Here is an 18,995-nt window from a genome sequence, read left to right on the forward strand (position 1 = left end):
CGGTGCCGCAAGAGAGGCGCGAGGCTCGCCGGGCCGGGAGAAGAATCCCAGGGTGAGCGTTCACCTGCAGGGGGTGTCAGAGCCGTTTCTGTTCCGGAATCATCAACTTTCTCTGCAAGACAGCTTGATGAGTTGAGAAGAAGTGACAGGCTCATTTTTCCCCCCTTTGTTTAAGCCATTTATCTTGGAGGCCCTTGCCTGCCATCTAAATTGTATTGCCAATTTATTGGGATATTCACTGGCCTCGTCTTGAAAGACGCTGATTCGTATCCAACGTGAGGGTAAGTGAGAGAGGAAGTTAATCATCTCTCGGCCTTTTGAACGGATTTGCACCGGCTCTAATTGTAGCATTTGGAATGTTTTCTAACCAGAGTTTGTGTTCGGCGCTGTGTGGCCCGAGGTTCCGGGGGGGAATATCCTAGTGACCCAGTCCAGAAAGCCTCCCTCTTTGGAAGGTCTCTAGTGTATGCTTTTGGCTCCTCTGTTCTGTGTTTCGGGTTAACCTAACCTACATTAGCTACTTTCTGGCCCTGCTGACTTCTCTTAATGATCAGGTATTCGATTAAGTGGAATAATAATAATACCGAATGCTAGATGGACGCTGAGTGAAATGCTGCTCAGCCTTGTAGTCTTACGGCCCCACGATAGCACAAGAGCACAGTGCTCTTGTGAGCTGGCGAGGTCCCGAAGGAGAAGGCCCTCTGTCCACAAGGTCCAGGTGACCGGCCGGCATCCCAGCCCCCCTGCCCGAGTCTCCACACCTGCCGGAGGGACCAACTCCGGCCACCTAGCATCTCGCTCTGGCGATGTTCAGAGAGCAGCCCTGGGACGCGTGGCCAGCAGCGGCCCCCTCGCCTCTCCTGGCTGTGGCTCGTCAGCACCCAGACTCTCTACCTCCTCTTGGCTGAGCGCCCGGCCAGCGGCCCCACACCGTCCCCACGTCTGTTGGAAGGCGGGCTCGTCCCATGCTTCTGACTGCCTGCCCCGCGGGTGTGATGCTTCTAGTGGTTTGTGCCTTCTCGGCCATCTTCTCCAGATTCTTCCTGCTTTTAAGGATTCTTCGGTGTTCCTGCAGGATTTGTAATTTCTCAGGATTTCCCTTCTGAGAATTATCCCGACGTTGTTTCCACTCTGAACATGGGCCTTCCTTCAAAGCTGTTCGTGCTCCCACAGCCGTCAGGGATCTGACACTGGGGTGCCCAGAGCGCCGTGCCGAATTCTGGAACAGGGATTGGGGGGGGGGGGTCCAGGGATCCAAGGCCAAGACCTTTGAGCTCTGCTTCTTGACCCCTTAGTGAAACGTCCTGGAAAGTTGCCTGAACGGTCTCTCCGCCGGGGGTGCTCTGACGGGGAGGGCACAGGCCGTGCTCGGTCACCGCTGTCGTCGGTGGGGCCAGCGGGTGGCACGGCCTCCCCCGCCCCGCAGGCGGCCTGGCACATACTAGTTGCTCTGTGACGTAACGAAGGAATAAACAGAGAGTGAGTAGGGATGCCATAGAGCCTGGTGGGGACGCCTCCCCAACCCCCCAGAGCGAGCATGGCATGGTCAGTGCTCGGGCATCAGCGGGGGTGTTTGGGGGCCCTCCTGCGTCACTGGTGTCCATGCCACACCCTCCGGGTCACGCGTGCCTCTCGGGTTTCACCCCATCCTCACCTGTGCCCTGAGGGGTGGGGCTCACCCCCCAAGTGTGAGTGATTGGCAGAGGGGGTGGCAGAGGGCAGTGGGGGGGCGGGCGGAAATGGGATGCCTCCTTCCTCCCTTTGCTCCTCCTGAGTGGCCCCTGGGGTCCTTGGTGCTCATTCCCGTTGGGGGACCCTGGGGGCCCCGAGGAGCTAAGCAGCGCAAGTTACTCTGCGTGGCCGGCGCTTTGGGGGGCGCACGGCCATCCCAGCCTGGTGCCCTGCTTCTCTGGGCATTCGCCGAGCACCACGCTCATGCCACATGCCGGGGGTGGTGGTGTCCCTTCTAAACCCCCTGTGCTGGCCCGCCGGCCAGAGACACAGGAGAGCGCCCTCCCGCTGGAGATGGGCTCGGATGAACACCCTCCCGTATCCCTGAGCACAACGCAGACCTGGGGAAGCTCCAAAGCGGGCAGGTGCGTGGAGAGGAGAACCAGCCAGCCGCCTGCACAGGGACTAGGGATGATGTGGTGAAGGTCTCAGACCAGGCTGCTGGAGGGGCCCGTCAGCTGGAGAGAGCGTGGCTGCGAGCGTGGGGCTGACGGAAGACCGGACGGCACGTGGCGAGTGGAGGACAGAGCAGCTGGGGGATCCCCCAGAATGTCCACAACTAACCGTCCTGTTCTCTTGGCACAGGGGGCAGGCCAGAGCCTGAGGTGCGGTCTTGGGGGCTGGGGGATCTCCAGGCAGTGCCGTTTGGAATGCCCTCCTTTTCTCCTGGGGCCAGATGCCGATAGGAGCACATTTGAGCCCCGGAAGCCCCATGCCCAGACTGCCTGAAGCCAACACCAGCTGGAAGACATTTGACGATACGGTGTTGGGATAGATCGACACTTCTTTCTCAGAGAAGTGAGTGTTTGCGGTCCGTGGGGCTGGACACAGGAGCCCTGAGTCCTTTGGAACCTAGAACCCAGCGGGCGGTCAGCGTCATGGTTCCCGCTGCCCACCGGCCCGGTGTCCACGGCCCCCGTGGGGCTCACGTCCCCGGTGTGCACGGCCGCTGTGGGACTCACATTCGCGTTGGCAGGTGCACATTGGGACTCGCCTTTTAGTGGACAGTTGTGTTGTGAAGAGATGCGTAAAAGAGAGGCGTGTTTCCTGCGGGAGGATTTGATGTCCCCCTGGCCACAGCTGACAACTCTATATGGGAATTACATAGGTGTATAAAAAACATTGAATGGACCACGTTTCTTTCAGCGTGAGCTTCTCTTAATCTGTCCTTTCACTTCCGGTGAAATGAGAAAGGCAATCCAGCTGCCCTGGACACGGTAGAAATTTCCCCCCTCGTTCTGAAATTCTGAAATTAATGTCGGCAGCCATGACTTTGCTCCGTCCTGAAGGTAACTGTTTATTACAGTCGGCGTTTAAATCCCCCTGTTAATAGGAGCAATTAAACAATAGCTTCATTTCCAGCAAATTAACAAGCCTAATAGGTAATTGCGACATAAATGAAGATAAATTTGTTTTAATACAACGAGATAAAAAGAATACAGACAAGAACTGAATCTCAGATTAAGAATTCAGAGTTCATTACTTCATGGAAAACTTGAGAGCTTCACCAGAAGAAACAAAAGTGAGCTTGGCTTTTTAGGGGCTCAGTCGGGCGTCCAACTTCGGCTCAGGTCATGATCTCACAGCTCGTGAGTTCAAGCCCCGAGTCGGGCTCTGTGCCGACAGCTCGGAGCCTGGAGCCTGCTTCGGAATCTGTGTCTCCCTTTCTCTCTGCCCCTTCCCCGCTCATGCTCTCTCTCTCTCTCTCTCTCTCTCTCTCTCTTTCTTTTTCAAAAATAAACATTCCAAAAAAAAATTGCAAAAGCGACCTTGGCTTTTTAAACCACGGCCTGTTTTGGATTTGCAGCGTTTCTTCAGTGTAATAGAGATATAGTCATGGTTTGTGCCGAGGAACACATAAGGTAAGTCATAAAGGATCCCCCCCCAACACACACCCACGCCCTTTCTCCTGATGACTCACTTAGGGCACAGCTGCCAGCAGGCGATTCTTGTCCAGAGCCTGTCCTGTTGTCACTGACAAGGAAACGGAACAGGTGTGTAGAAGGGCACGTACTTTGCACACACCCCTAAGTTACTTTTGTGACCTGCTCAGTTACGGGGTACCTCTCCTTCCTTATTAATATTTGGTACGGTTAGAAAGCTCTCCTGGTGGTTTGTGGTTTCTTTTGGTGGAACGTGGAAACCATCGGCCTGTTTACGGAATGACAGGTGTAGTGTCGGTGCAGACGGCGGGTGGCATGGGACACATCAGCCTCCGAGAGAGCAGTGGGGTGGTCTTCCAGGTAGAGGCAGAAAAGGTGAAAGCCTCGCTAGGTTGAGGATAACCAGTTCCCCGTGGGTCACCCGTGCCACCGGGAAGATCTAACGTATGTCAGAAAACAGGAACAGGGTCCAGGCTGTCTTTCTAATTTTTTTCTATGTTTGTTTCTTTGTGAGAGACAGAGAGAGAGACAGAGCACAAACAGGGAAGGGGCAGAGAGAGGGAGACACAGAATCCCAAGCAGGCTCCAGGTTCCAGACACAGGGCTCGAACTCACCAACCATGAGATCATGACCTGAGCCGAAGTCAGGCGCCTAACCGGCTGAGCCACCTAGGCGCCCCCAGGCTGTCTTTCTAAAGGGAACGATATACTCACGTTTCAGGAACCGTAACTTAGAGTAGTTCCTGTGTCCCCAGCTGCTTTGAAAGTTTTTAAACTGTGGAGGTTTCCCTAAATTCTATCTCTGAGCTTAGATCCCCTTAGGAGAGCTCCTTCTGGTAGCTTTGAATCGCGATAGGATGCACGGCCAGCCTAGAGTTCCGTACCCTGTGAGAGTGTTAACCAGGTGTAAGGAGAGCGGCAGCAGTTTTGGAGAGGAGTCTCAAACCAGAAGGTCCACATGCCGCTCCAAGCCTCGGGAGCCAGGCTCTTGCGTCCTGGCCGCAGCAACTCTGGCACAGCCCCTCACCCACCGCACAGCCCCACGCTCCCTTGGTCACGTCCAGACCGACAGGACCCGAGACTTCCGTTCCGCACCAGTTGTCCTTCAAACACAGATCCCGTCACCGCTCCTTGAGTGTTTTGCTGGCCCCTGTTGCCTCGGGGATAAAGTCCACACTGCTCACTCCTCTTTGCATACGAGACCCTTAAAAATGTGTATGCGGTTGCCCCTTTGAGCTTTGCCCCCACTGTCTTCTCCTAACATTCTCACCCGCCATGAGACTCGTCTGCTCGCTCCTTGACCCGCTTGGCCGGTGCTTGTCGAGTGTCGGGGACACCTTGGCCCTAGGAAGGTGAATGGAGCTCGGTATCCAGCATTTCCGGAATAGTTTGGAGCCCTGTGGAATTGATCCACTGTCTTAGAAGGTCTCCACCGGTGTGCTGGTACCAGGCCAGGCCGTGGTTCTTGCTGGTTCGCTAACGTCATCAAGCATCCGACAACCCAAGAGGCCTTCAAGAACTCACGTCTCCCTCACTGCCCTCCTCCCTGCCCCCCCCCTCTTTTATTATACTTGTTTTTCTGGCATAGCTTCACCTCTACTCAAACTCAGATAACGTGGACACAAATCTAAGAGTTGGGAACAGGGACACCAACAAAACGGAATACACACCTCCGGTAACATTCACCAACTTGGAGATCTTCACAGTGAGAAAAATCCCACCCCCGATTTCTTTTCATTCCTGACAAAGTCACAAATTCGAAACTACATAGGTAATTTGGTAATTAATTTCTTCTTAATTAATAAGATAGTTTAATGATCACTGAACTGTAATTTAACACTGAGTTGAGACATTAGAGGATCTTTTATTTGTTCCTGGAAGATTTACGGTCCCTGGTGGTTTCCATTATTTATGGGGGTTCTCCTCGCGGTTCCAGAGGAACAGCCGTGAACGGTACGGCGGACATTGCCTTGGGGTGGTAGCACCAGAGGCCAAGACGAAGCCCCATCCTCACACGATGCTTTTAAAATACTTCTCCTGGAGTAGAATTAGAACCTCATGCTCGTTGATTTTTTTATTTATTTGTTTAGAGCAAAGGGGTAAGGGCAAAGAGAGGGAGGGAGAAAGAGACTCCCAAGCAGGCTCCACACTGTCAGCACAGAGCCCCGCGCGGGGCTCGAACTCCAGAACCGTGAGATCGTGACCTGAGCTGAAATCAAGAGTTGGACACTTGACTGACTGAGCCACCCGGGCGCCCTGCTAGTTAATTTTTGTAAGTGTGTCTGTCGTAGACGTTTTAAAGACTATTCTTATGAAATGCATCGTGCGTACTTCAATTCCCGTCTCACATTGCTTCCTCAAATTTGGCTCAATTTCTACCAAATATCCACGTGGCATCTCACTGGGGCTCTTCGGTGTCCGTCAAATCGACGTGCTTTCAAGGTGCCATCCTTGGCTACAGCCCCCAGTGCTCCCCACTCCCTGCTCCCCAACATAGCCCGAGTGCGTGGGGCCCACCCCAGAGCCCCGCTTACTCCAGAAGAGGCGCTTACTCCAGATTGACGGCACTCAGGTAGCAGAAGCCATGTCGTGAAGGACGTAATAACGTAGATTTAAGAGCAGAGCTTTGTGAAATCAGTTGGCTGGTCGCTCACCTAGCAATCGGGGTGAAGGGACCCCACCACCTTGGGGCCTAGTCACTCAGGACCTCTGCTGGGGGGTCTGAGCGGATCACGAGTCAAGAAGGGACCAGGGACAAGGCTGTCCTCAGTGGCCCTATCTCTGGTGGGAAAACGGGAACCACCGACGTGGGGTGACGATGTGCCTGGAGTGGGGAGCTCACTGAGGCGAGGGGCCAGGTCATCCTCCTCTCCCCCTGCCTCGGTCCCTAACTTTGCTGGCCTGTAGGTGCTGGCTGAAGAGTTCCCGTTCATTGATCAATTGGAGCAAATCATCTAAATGGGGGGAGATATTCAGCGATTAAATTTACTAACATGTATTGGACTATGCCAAAAATGTCATAATCGTCAATGAAACAAAAAAGCTTAATTTAGGTGCTTAATTGTGGATGTTGCAGAAGCCAGGCGGTGCCGTGCAGGGAGCTCACGGGCATCCCCTGGCCCCCAGAATCTCTCTACAAGTGGAGAGCAGGGGGCCAGACTTCTCTGCGAAGCAATACATGCCTGGTTCCGGCTTGCTTATTACACGGTCGTCTGTTGACAATCCCGTAGGCCAGGCGCTAGGGATCCAGGGGTATAGAAAGTAGGGCCGCAGCCCTTTAACTCGGCCCTGACCGCGTTCACGCGAGTTGTGTGCGCGTGCGTACGTGTGCATGATGCTGCGCGCTCGGCGATGCTCGCTCATGGCGTGGGGACCCTCCCAGGAGCCACCCGGGCACTGGAGCGTATCGGGGGTGTGGGCCTCCACTGACCATCTGGATGGTCGGAAGAGGCAGGCTCCCTGGGGGAGGGGGAAGGTGTGGTTTCTGAGAAGGAGTTGGAGGAGGAGGGGAGCCATGCCCGGACGGTGGCGACAACTCGTGCAGCGGCCTTCCGAGCCCCCAGCGCCTTGTGACCTCTGTGGCGAGCCCTGCGTGGCTTGGCCGTGAGGCTGGGGAGGTGGCAGCATTGGGTTTTGAAGGGATCCTTGTCCTCCCTCGGGTTCTGAACCAACGATGAAGAAGGTTAAATTGCTGCCTTTTACTGGTAAAGCCGTCCTGGGAAAACGAGGCTCGTCCTTCTGTGGAAACCGGAAACAGACTGTGTTACCCGGCAGGTTCCATGCCGTGCGGGAGCCCCACACCCCTCCGCCGAGCCCCAGGCCCACAGGCCCCCAGATTGGAGGGGGGAGAAGGGACAGCTTGCTGCCAGGGGTCGGGCGTCTGTACAGGGGGGCCCGTTCAGAGGCCAGGAGTGTTCGGGCAGTGGGAATCTGTCTTTGTGGGAGGAAATAACTTGGAGTGGAGAGTCCTCTCCTCAGAGACACCAAACAGTCCCATTTTGCTAAGGAATTTCGGTTATAATGTGCGTCCTCCGGGAGCTCTCGAAGAACCGTAAACAGAGCAAGGCCAGGGTGAGATTTGCCTTCGGAACAGACGCCGTGCAGTGTTTTTTGTGGGGGGGGAGGCTGCAGTGAACAGGACTGTTGGGGAAGCTGTTTCAGTAACCAGCCACGGAAAAGCGAGGTCTTGGACCAAGGCAGTGGCCATGAAGAGTGGGAGATTCCGGTGGTAGAATCAGTAATCTGCCGTGTCCCCTGCGGTAGGCGGTACAGTCGTGGAGTTTGGTGGGAGGAGCGTGAGGCTCAGGTTGGGCCATGTGGACTCTCCCGGGGAGAAGTGCAGTTGGTAATTGGATACGCCGTTCTAGAAAGCAACGGGGGTTCAGATTGGGGAGCCTTTGGCATTGAGGTGGAGGAGACTGCCCCGGCGGAGGGCACGGAGGTCAAAGAAAGCTAAGGAAGGCAGTCTGGAGGCACCCACGTTTAAAGAGCCAGAGAGGGAGGCTAAGAAACAGAAGTTCCAGCCGGAGGAGGACGACTGGAAGCCGGTGTCCTGGGAGGACGCAAATGACTCAGGAAAGAAGGGAACCTTCAGCACTGCCGAATGCTGCCCGGAGGTCAAGTGAGACGGCGGCCTCTGGTCAGCCAGTCACCGGTGGTCTTGGCAGGGGGGCAGGCTCAGCCCCGGGGGTGGAGACAGGAGCCGGGTTGCAGGGGTCAGAGAGCAGAGGGATATTCCAGAGAGCTCCCTGCTGGGGGAGGGCTGACTGGAAATGGAGCCAACAGCGCGATGAACCGGCCTCGGCCAAGCAGCTCCTGGGTGCCAGTCACCACGCTGGCTCTCTTTTATCTGCCATCCAAACAAAAAGTGAAAGTTGTGGAGAAAGTGAGGACGCAAAGTGAAAGGATGCATAGACTCTGTCCTGGGAGAGGTAGAGTCTCGTGGGGATGCTGGCGGGTAACGCGTTCCGTCGCCAGGCGGCATTGCCACCCGCCGTGACACGGCCACACTCGCTGCCCCGGAACCCCAGCTCTGCCACCGGCTCAGCCCCCTGTCTGCTTTATTGACCTCATCTGTGGAACCAGGGCCTGTGGGCATTGAGTGAGCTCTCGGAGGGGACTGCCCGGTGCATCGTCCAGATGGAAGCCGCCACGGAAAGGAGGACACGCGGGGTTGCTGGACCGACTCCCACGGTGACCAGACATTCGTCTCCTCGTTCAGTGCGAATGATTGAAAAAATAAAGTCAAAGCAGAAATGGGGCATCGTGCCAGGATTTAATGAAGTCTTATTTGGGAACTATCGGAGAGTTTTATTTTTATCGCTAATTAGAGGGTGCCCTTTGTCATTTTCTGATAAGAAATTTTAAATTTGTGGAGAAAGTTAATGTGTCACTCACTTTTCTTGTTCCTTAAGTTTTTTTTTTTTTTTTAAGTTTATTTATTTTGAGAGGGGGGAGGGAGGGAGGGAGGAACAAAGAGAGGGAGAGAGAATCCCAAACAGGCTTCGCACTGTCCGTGCAGAACCCGACACAGGGCTCCGACTCACGAACCATGAGATTATAACCTGAGTTGAAGTTGGATGCTAACCACCTGAGCCACCCAGGTGCCCTGACCGTTGCTGAAGTTCTTCAGTAAACATCTTTTTATACTGAAGAACGGAAATACCTGTATGAATGTCCGCGTAAGAGTGTGGTTTAAAAAGTGATCTCTGGGTGGTCACTCACATCAAGCAAGAGCCACTACCAGCCCCCGGTAACTCCTTACGCCCTGATTACGGGTACCCTAGTTAAGGGATATCTGTGTCATCCAAATAAAATTTCCGAGTGGTGGCAGAAGTGACTTTTAAAACAAATGGAGCCTTGGTACTGAAGGATCAAATGGTTAAGGAACTTGGTTAGCAGCGTCTGGTGAGAGAGCGAATGTTTCACTACATAGTGGTGACACTGGTTAGGACTCAGGTGTAGCTCATGTCACCAAGGTTGGTAATGTATGTCACCGAAATGGAGGAAGCATCGCCTCCCAGTGATAAAGAGTCCGGATTCATAGCTCAAGTGATTGGTTTATCCTTTCATTAACACCCACGTATTTATTTATTTATTATTAAAAAAAAAATTAGGGGCACCTGGGTGGCTCAGTCGGTCAAGCAGCCAACTTAGGCTCAGGTCACGATCTCTCAGTCCGCGAGTTCGAGCCCCGCGTCAGGCTCTGTGCCGACAGCTCAGAGCCTGCAGCCTGTCTCCGATTCTGTGTCTCCCTCTCTCTCTGCCCCTCCCCTGTTCGTGCTCTGTCTCTCTCTGTCTCAAAAATAAATAAATGTTAAAAAAAATTAAAAAAATTCATGTTTATTTCTGAGAGAGAGACAGAGACAGAGACAGAACATGAGAGGGGGAGAGACAGAGAGAGAGGGAGACACAGAATCCGAAGCAGGCACCACACTCCAAGCCATCAGCACAGAGCCCGACGCAGGGCTCAAACCCACGAACCGCGAGATCATGACCTGAGCCGAAGTCGGACGCTTCACCGACTCAGCCACCCAGGCGTCCCCACATCCACGTATTTATTTAAAACATGTAAGATACTCCATGTGTTGAATAAGCACATGTAGACAAAAACTCAGTTCAAAATTGCCCAGCCACTGTCATCTGGGGTGATACTCATGTTTTAAATCTGTTAACACTTCAGTGTGGTAAACATCACAAGTAGTTAATGACGGCAGTTCAGGAGAGTGCTGCCTCACTCCGGCTGGTATTCCGTTGCCTTCCGGAGGGGGGCTCATCCACTCAGACGGTCCATCCTGGCTACCCTGGGGGTAGCTCTTGTGAATTCACCCTGACTTTGGCAAGGTGATCCAAGGGATGGACCGTCTCACTGTCTTGGCAGACAGTGGTCACTCTAGCTTTTGCACACCTGGACGATTCACCTGGCAAAGTATTGAAGCGAGGCACACAGGGACATTACCCCTCGGGTCGCATCCTTGGGACATTCAGCAAGTAACCGTTGGAGCAATTAACCGTAGGTAGATTTTGCTTTTCAGTATGGAGGGGGAGGATGGCCGCACCTTACAGGACCGTCACTGCACCTTCCCCTTTCCCTCTGGGTGTTCTTCTGAGTCACCTGCTTTCATTGTTCAGCATTCAGTTTCCGCCCTGTTTTTTATGGGTTATCCTAGGCTCTGAAGCAGTCTGTGTACTTCAGAACAAGATATTTGTAAACCATTTCCTTTTGCCGTTTGTTTACGGAGGCAGGCAGGCCACAAAAATTATGGGGAAATTGAACAAACGTGAATAAAAGTTCTAGTAAAGAAAAACAAAGGTGCTACAGTTCTTAGAAGTCGTAGCTTCAGTTTATGTAATTAATGTGGTAGAACCACAATTAAACGGACAGAAGAATTTTAGTACCTAATGTGTGGCTTTGGCCTTGTACAGCTATCCGGCACTGGGGGAGAAGCCTCACTGTAGAAATGTTCTTTTTGGCCACGAGCTCTCTCCCTCCAGCCTCCAACCGGAAGAGGTAGAACACTCATTTGCACTTGGATTTTCACAAAATGAAGATTTTGTAACATACTTGACTTGTCTTAGAGAGTTTCTCAACTCTCCTCTTAGCATAGAAATCATCTAGAGAAAATGTCTACAGAGCTCTTCAAAGAGCTTAGCCCTTAGCTCAAAGAGCCCTTAGACCTTTTGTGGTCATCCAGCTGAACAGCAACTCTGAGGCCGGGAAGAAGACAAAAGCGCGTCATCGTTGATAATCAGCCCCCCCCCCACACCTTTTGCTTCCTCCCCTCAAAAAAAGAAGGACATTAGCGATCACCCAAACAATCGTGATTTTAAGTCTGCTTACTTTTGGTCTTTGGAAGTTTATTTCACCCAAATGACACATGTTTTGCAGCTGTTGGAATATGAGCTTAGATTTTATTTTTGAGTTCACGTAATGATTTTTAAAATGTTCTAATATATGTCTTCAAAGACCCCCAGATCAATATGCCAATGGTTTTGAAATGACAGAATGCTGCGATATTCCTCTGTAATTTAAACATGATTAGCTGATGAAGGTTATGATCAATACACTGCGGGAAGATAAATTAATTGATATCATCCTTTCAGGATAGGAGGCCTCTTGGAGGTGGGTTGTAACTAATGAAGCTGCGGCTTCGTCTCCAAGAGCCATTTTTTATATCCTGCACTTTGACGTAATCATATTTACACGATCGTTCATTTCCACGAGAGCCATGAGCGGTGGGCAAACCAGTTCCTTATTAAAATTTTGTTCACTCGGAAAAGAAACTGTCGGTGGCCACTCCGTGTGCTCGTTCAGTGTTAGAACCCACCCCTAGGGACGAGGGCTGTGTTCCTTTGCACGGGTGGCTTTCAAAATAGCCACCCTCCAGCCCAAGACAAGGATTGAATACCATTGAACTTCATTACAGCCAGTCCCCAAAGACACCCATCTATTCAAACAAAGGCTATAGTTATTCTGTACTGACACCTATTGGTGTGGGAAGAGTTTTCTTATTGTTGACTTCCTTTCCAATTAAATCCGGCATGCTTTATCAGCGAGCCTATTTGCCAAGAGAGGCTATGGCTGGTTGAATTTAGATTTGTATTGATTAAGATAAACTCCCAATGTGTGAGGTGATGTATTTAAATAAAGTCTTTGATATAATTACATGTCCTCGGAAGTAATTCTGTGCAGTAGCTTATAAAGTTAAGAGTAATTCTTCAGGCTGTGCAAAAAAACCCCCACAAAACCCAGTTTTTTGATTCTCCGGGTGGGATGGGGTTCATTAGATGATCCTATCTTACTTAGCATCACTTTTGCTGCCAGTAACTGGAAGAAATCACGTTAGAATAACTTGAACGGGACAGGTGCATATTTTTGTTGGTTTCGTTGTAACGAGGTGGTCTGGGCAGGGCTGTTGAGGCCTTTGGTGTAGCCAGGGGGCCAGCTTCTCTTGATATCACAGCTTCTGTCCCCAGCGTGGCTGCAGGGGCTACAGCTCACACATGTGCATTTTAAGCAGCAAGAAGGGAAAAGATGTAAGGAAGAAATGGGCCAAGGGCAGCCCTCTGAGGGAAGACTCTTGGAAGCTGCCCCATGCCCCTCCAGCCGTCACCCCACCGGCCAGCGCTGGCTGGGACGGCCGCCCTTAGTTGGGGGGCGGCAGGACAGAGTGGAGGAGGCTCTGGGAAATGTGCGGTCGCTGCTGCCAGCCGCGGCCCGGAACCAGGGGCCTGGCTGCTGCGGAGGAAGGGAGCGGCAGGCCACAGGGACAGCTCACGGTCTCTGCCGACATCCCCCGTATTTGGAAGCTGGCCTCACGCTGATCTCTTGTGTCTCCCATCCACTAGTTGCCCAGAAGATTGTGGCCACAAGGAAGAAGCAGCAGCTGTCCATAGGGCCCTGCAAGTCGCTGCCCAACTCCCCAAGCCACTCGTCTGTCTGTTCCGCACAGGTGTCCGCTGTGCACATAAGCCAGGTACGCTGGGGGGGTGGGGGGGCAGGCAAGTCCGAACCGAGGGTCGCGTGGCGGTCCCTAGAGCGCTCTCAGCCCGTTCTGAAGTGGATTTCTTTCTTCCTCTTTTTTTTTTTCCTTTTCCACTTCACGAGTAACAGCATGTTGGTAATTGACGGAACGTCTCCTTCGGAAAGTGCCGTGGTCAAGTGGGTTTTACGGGCATCATTCTTTACCGTTGCGTGTCTTCACGCTGCCTGTGTTATGAGGCCTGCTGGCTTGGCCAGAGACCCGAGGTGTCCAGGGCGCCCCGCGGTCTTTGCTGGTGATCTAAATTACCCTGCGTGCGTCCTGCTCCCAGTCCGCTTCTGGGTTGAACGGTTGTGGGTGAACCTCAGCGGCTGACCCCACTACATGCTCGAATGTGGTAGCCGCCCTCCGTTCTGATTGCCGTCGCCCTTGGGCCCTCCAGACACCGCTGTCTCTCCGTAGTAACCTTTTGGCAAATCGTTTACTTGGAAGCAAACGAAATAACGGTCACTTAAGAACTAGCCCCACCGCCTGCTGAGGATCCCGTGGACCCGGTTTTGCCTGCGTTACATGTCTTCGAGGAATGTTTCTTGGGCAGGCGTGGCGTTGGCACGGGCTGCAGTGGGAGGGTCTGGTAGGACGCTGTCGGGTTCCTTGGGAAATCAGGAGGTAATTGCGTTTACAGTAGGGGCCTATGGAGTCACAGATGTTGATGGCCCCACCATAGGCCTCTGTCATTTTCTGCCCCTCTTTAAACGTCCTCCCCCGAGCGTTCACATTTTCAGAGTGCGCATTGGGTTCTGTGGCACAAAACCACGCTCTTTCAGCATCTGATCTATGAGGGAACCATGGGGCCCATTGTTTCAGCCACGCCCTTCATTTTTCAGAGGAAGTAGAAAATAATTACATTTTCACTCCCCCCCGCCCCGCTCCCCACCATTTTTAAAGCAAATGACAGAGACTTCTCTTTCTTAAGTCACTTTTCTTAAGAAAAAAACGACTTCACGAGAAGATAGGGATGTTCTAGAGTTAGGCCGTGTTCTACGTGATGCTAATCAACTTGCCACGTCTGAGAAGCTATCTGACCTGTCACGCGGGCGTCTCTTTGGCGTGACGTGCTGACCTGTCGCTTATGACCCCACCGAGGTGGCGGCGTTGGGCTCCTGGAGCGTGCCGTTAGTAAAACCCTGGTGTTTCATTGTTGCAGACGAGTAACGGAGGCGGGAGCTTAAGCGACTATTCCTCCTCCGTCCCGTCGACGCCGAGCACCAGCCAGAAGGAGCTTCGAATCGACGTCCCTCCCACGGCCAACACGCCCACACCCGTCCGGAAGCAGTCCAAGCGCCGGTCCAACCTTTTCACCGTGAGTGTCGTCCCCGGGAGGAGGCCGGAGGGTGACTCCCCACAACTTCAGTTCCCGTCCACCTGTTAGTTGTAGAATCCACACTAAGTTAAGGAGCGGAGCACTGATTTCTGTGGAAGCCTAGGAAAATGATGAGAGGCAGAGGCTGGAGTACTGAGTAAAACGTGCATGTCGCGGGGCGCGGGGCATTCGGGTGCGGGTGTCCCAGTGAAGAGTGAGGACTTGTGGACAGTATTTATGACCTCGTGATCGTCTCCGTCTCCAGAGAAAGACTGGTCACATTGGCTACGAGGAGGTGACAAAACTGTGCCAGAATTCCCAGACGTGTGCCTGTAACCTGCACGTGAGACACATAAGCCATTTCGATGCACAGATCCCCCTCCTTCTTCTCAGGCTGTAGCGCCTAAGAATCTACCACTGGGGGTGGCTCTCAGCACCAGGAGCCTTCAGTGTTTTTAGAGGCTCGTGGACGTGAGGCTCTCCTCTCGGACTCTTCTTCAGAGTCACTTACGGAGCCTTTTAGAAACTGTAAATCAGCTGTCTGGGCTTAGATTTATGAACTCAGAGCCTGTATGTGGGCCCCAGGCATGTGTAGTTTTTAGAAGCTCCCTGGACGATTGGGAGGCAGAGAACCCCTGAACTAGGGGGGAGGCAAAGGTGCTACTACTGAATCCCTTCCCGTACACACGGCAGACATTACCAATCAATCGTGAAAGGCTCTGCAGTTGAGCCCGGAACTCCAGGCAGAACAAATGTCCTGTGACTGGAGTCGTTTGACTTGAGAAGAACATTTTTCTTTCTTGGGACCAGGTCTGTGCATTAAAAATACATGCTTTTGTTTTGTCTTATTTATTTTATTTTATGACTATTTTTGAGAGAGACAGAGTGCGAGCAGGGGAGGGGCAGAGAGAGAGGGAGACACAGAATCCGAAGCAGGCTCCAGGCTCTAGCTGTCAGCACAGAGCCCGACACGGGGCTCGAACCCACGAACTGTGAGATCATGACCTGAGTTGAAGTCGGATGCTTAACTGACTGAGCCACCAGGTGCCCAAGTATATGCTTTTAACGTAGTGGTTGTCAACCAGGGTGTTTTTGCTTCCTGGGGATATTTGGCAGTTTCTGGAGAAACTGTGAGTTGTGACAACTGGGAGCCGGTCGGGTCATGGGTAGCACCCGGGGTTGCTGCTAAATATCCTACAAGTACCAGCCAGCCCTACACCAGAGAGTCACCCAGCCCCTAATGTCAGTTGGTGCCCCGTGTTAACCCACTGGACTTGTCCTTTTGGTGGATTGCCGCTGACCGAGGTGCGGATAAGCCCAGTGTTTCCTGTCTTGACCTAAAGGGGGGCTCTGCAGGGGTGGCTGGGGGCCCTGCTCACCTGCTGCCCTTATTTAGAGATGGCGTTCTGGTGACCTGTGTGGCTGCCGAGCACGGTAACACCCTCCGCACCTTTCCTACCAAGTTCGAGGCCACTTTCCCACTGGATGGTCATAACCGCCAAGGTCGGCTGCCAACGGGCCCGCCCCTTTTCTGTGCCGTACCGCGCCGGTTCTGGCAGATGCTGCTGCTGCGGGAGGCCCAGAGCGAGGACCAGACAGACCAGGCGCGGACCCCAGCCTCCACTGCTGGCCGCTGGTCCCCCTCGGCGAGCTGCTTAGCCTCTCTGAGCTGCAAACTGCAGCATTCTCTGTGGACAGTGCTGCTGGAGGAATCCCCCGTGGGGGTGAAGGGCCTTCGTGGCCTGGCCTTTGTTTTTCTCTCGGTGCTGTTGCAGTCAGAAAAAGGATTTCGGACGGCGCGAAGCAAAAGCAGGTGCAGGACCACGTGACAGCCTGGGAGGGAGGGGAGGCGGGCGTCCGGTTTGCTTAAGTGCGTTCATGGCTTCAGAGGCCGCGTAGTGAAATTACACACCCAGGAGTGATAGCAGTCCCCAGCTTGGCCCGACACTGGGAGCCCCGTGCACCCCAGGCCAGGGTCTTTGGCTGCGGAGATGTCACCCACAGACAGGCTGTGTGCTCACTTGGGACTCGTGGACTCGGGACACCAAGTCCCGAAGGCGCGGGGAGGGTCGGCGGTGAGCAGGACGCCCCCCGGGCATGAGTGAGGGAGCAGTGAGGGCTTCGAACACGGACCAGGAAGTTCTCTGTATCCTTGCCACACCTGTTAGGGCCCAGCAGGAAGAAAGGACACTCAGGCTCACCGTCATTTCCCAGGGTCACATTTACCGGTCACTGGCTTTGGTCTCTATTCCAAGGAAAGAGGTGAGAAGCCAGGGAATATCGTTAAAAAGGGGGCTATCGATAAAGAGAGCGGTGGCCCATCCCCATTCCTGCCCCTTACGAGGCTGGCTCTGGAGTTGGAACGTGCCAGAAAATCTTATCCCTGGCCCTGCCCACTAGGTGACCATGACAACCCCGGTCGCTTACAAAGGAGAAAACTTTAAGGCAGGAAGAATGCAAGTAATAATAACTCAGTTAATACATACTTCCTTGCCGTCTGCAGAGACTGGTTTTCCTCTCTGTCAGGAGTAGTTCTTGCCAGAGTCAACCCACGTTCAAGGGAAAGTGTTGTGGAGAAGAAGAAGGGGCGAGAGAGAGCAGAGAGGTGAGGATATGGTCCTTTTGCTGCTGCTTTGGGCCGTGCGTGCGTCCGAGAGGAGGCCGGACCCCCAGCTGTCCCGGCCAGGCGAGGCAGGTGCGAGAGCCAGCAAAAGTGCCCCCCGAGGGCTACTGAAAACCCCCTTCCGTCATGCCAGGAGCAGTGTATCTGATAACGCAGAAGCCTGCCCGTGAACGTGTTAGTTACTCCTGCCCACTCTCTCTTTAAATGTTGGAAAACAGTCTGAGAGTAAACCGTTTCAGAAATTGAGTCCAGCTGCACTGCTGTTCTTGGCGGGAACAGAAACTTGGGGTCATGAAAGAAGCCAGCGCCACGGTGGGTTTGCCTCATGGTGTTTAAGGAGAAAGGCTGCGATCCCAGGCGGGAGCCAGATGTGGGCCATTACTGGGTTTGTCGTCGAACGAATCCGTGGCGGTGGTGATGGTGACGTGTGCGTATTTTTAAGGTGAAGAGCTTAGAAATATTAACTCCACTAGATGTCAGTGTCATCCAAGGAATGAAAAGCGGCAAATTAATTTTGAAATTGTAGCAATTAGGGAACTAGATTCTCATTACTAGTAGCGTGCACCTATTTTTAAATACGTAAAATTCACAGGCTCTTCATACCTGGCAATCGTTGGTAATTATGGGCTCAAATTGGCAAAACGTGTATTTATCTAAAAGCGTTTAGTAGGAGGACAGATGTGCCTTATGGCGAACATCTTAGTAAAGATCCCTACAGCCTGGAACTGTAACACCCGGGTGAAGGGGCGCTGTCCACCTTATTTATTAGACCGTCATAAAGAGGCCAGAGTTAATTAAGTAGTACACACATCATTTTTCAAATACCGTGCTTATAAATTTCACAGAATAGACCTGTAACGTACCCACCACTCCGGGCTCACGTTTTGCAGTCACAGATGTTTGTTTGCATATACGTGCGTTTTTAGACAGAAATCACATGCACTCTAGAATAAACTGGGATAAACACACAAGCTAGAATAAACTTAAAATCGCTCCTGTGGTAGCCAGTTCGTTTTACATTTGCGGTAGGGATCCATCAGAAGCTAAATAATACCTTAACTTTGCTTTTTGCTTTGGAAAAAAAAAAACCACGGTTTTGAGAAAAAGAAGTATTAAAAGGCTCCGTCCATTCAGTGTTTGGTTTTCTAATATGGGTTCTTAGGACAGTTAATTCCGTGTCGTTGCACTAAAGTACATGTGGTTAAGATGTTGTACGAGAAAATATTTTCATACAGAGGAGTAAAAAACACGTGCACGTACTTACCACCCAGCTCATCAAACACAAGCATTTTGCTACGAAAGAAATAACACGTCTTGGGTAAAAGTTGAAGCCCTCCAGGTGTGCGTCCTGAATACAGCCCCCCAACCCCCCCCCCACCCCTGCCGCGTGTCTGAGGATCAGCATGACCTTGAGTTTGGTGTTCATCGTCTGTATCCGTGTCTGCAACTAAGGCATGTGTCCGTGACTGCGCGCTGCCTTGCCTTGCCTCTTTTCAGATGTTAAAATAACAGTGTCATTGACACGATCCTTTCAAAACCTCACCCTGTCACGCCGATCCCATTAGAACAGAGCCAGGCGTACCCAGTGACCACGTTGTGAAAAGACTCCAAGAAACTCTCCGTAAAAACAGGCAGCGAGGTTCATGGTGTGAATAGACGCGTTTGTGTTTTGTGTGTCATAGAGGAGAGTGTGGGTCCTGTCACCGTGTGGCCCGGCAGCCTTTGACTGGCGATGGCTTGCAGGGGAAAAGCAGGCTTCTGTCCGGCGGTGAGGGCTCTTCAGCGATGCTTCCTGTCCCCGTGCGCAGCTGGCGACGGGGGTCCCCTCCATGGCTTCTTGCATCACGTGGGGAAAGGTAAACATTTTTGCAAAGACGGAGGTGGCGACGGGGCTGTCTCTCTCTTCCTGGCCC

General features: G+C 52.8%; 1 protein-coding gene across 7 annotated transcripts in view; it reads left to right on the forward strand.

The window, feature by feature from the left end:
• Positions 1-18,995, forward strand: part of AGAP1 (ArfGAP with GTPase domain, ankyrin repeat and PH domain 1) — a 554,001-nt gene that overhangs the window by 255,334 nt on the left and 279,672 nt on the right. For all 7 annotated transcript variants that reach the window (XM_030325013.1, XM_030325015.1, XM_030325017.1 and 4 more), the window contains 2 exons: positions 12,963-13,090; positions 14,304-14,459. In XM_030325013.1, the coding sequence (XP_030180873.1) occupies positions 12,963-13,090; positions 14,304-14,459 (284 nt within the window). The remainder of the gene's footprint in view (positions 1-12,962; positions 13,091-14,303; positions 14,460-18,995) is intronic.

Source organism: Lynx canadensis, chromosome C1 (genome assembly GCF_007474595.2).
Source record: "Lynx canadensis isolate LIC74 chromosome C1, mLynCan4.pri.v2, whole genome shotgun sequence".
Taxonomy (NCBI): domain Eukaryota; kingdom Metazoa; phylum Chordata; class Mammalia; order Carnivora; family Felidae; genus Lynx; species Lynx canadensis.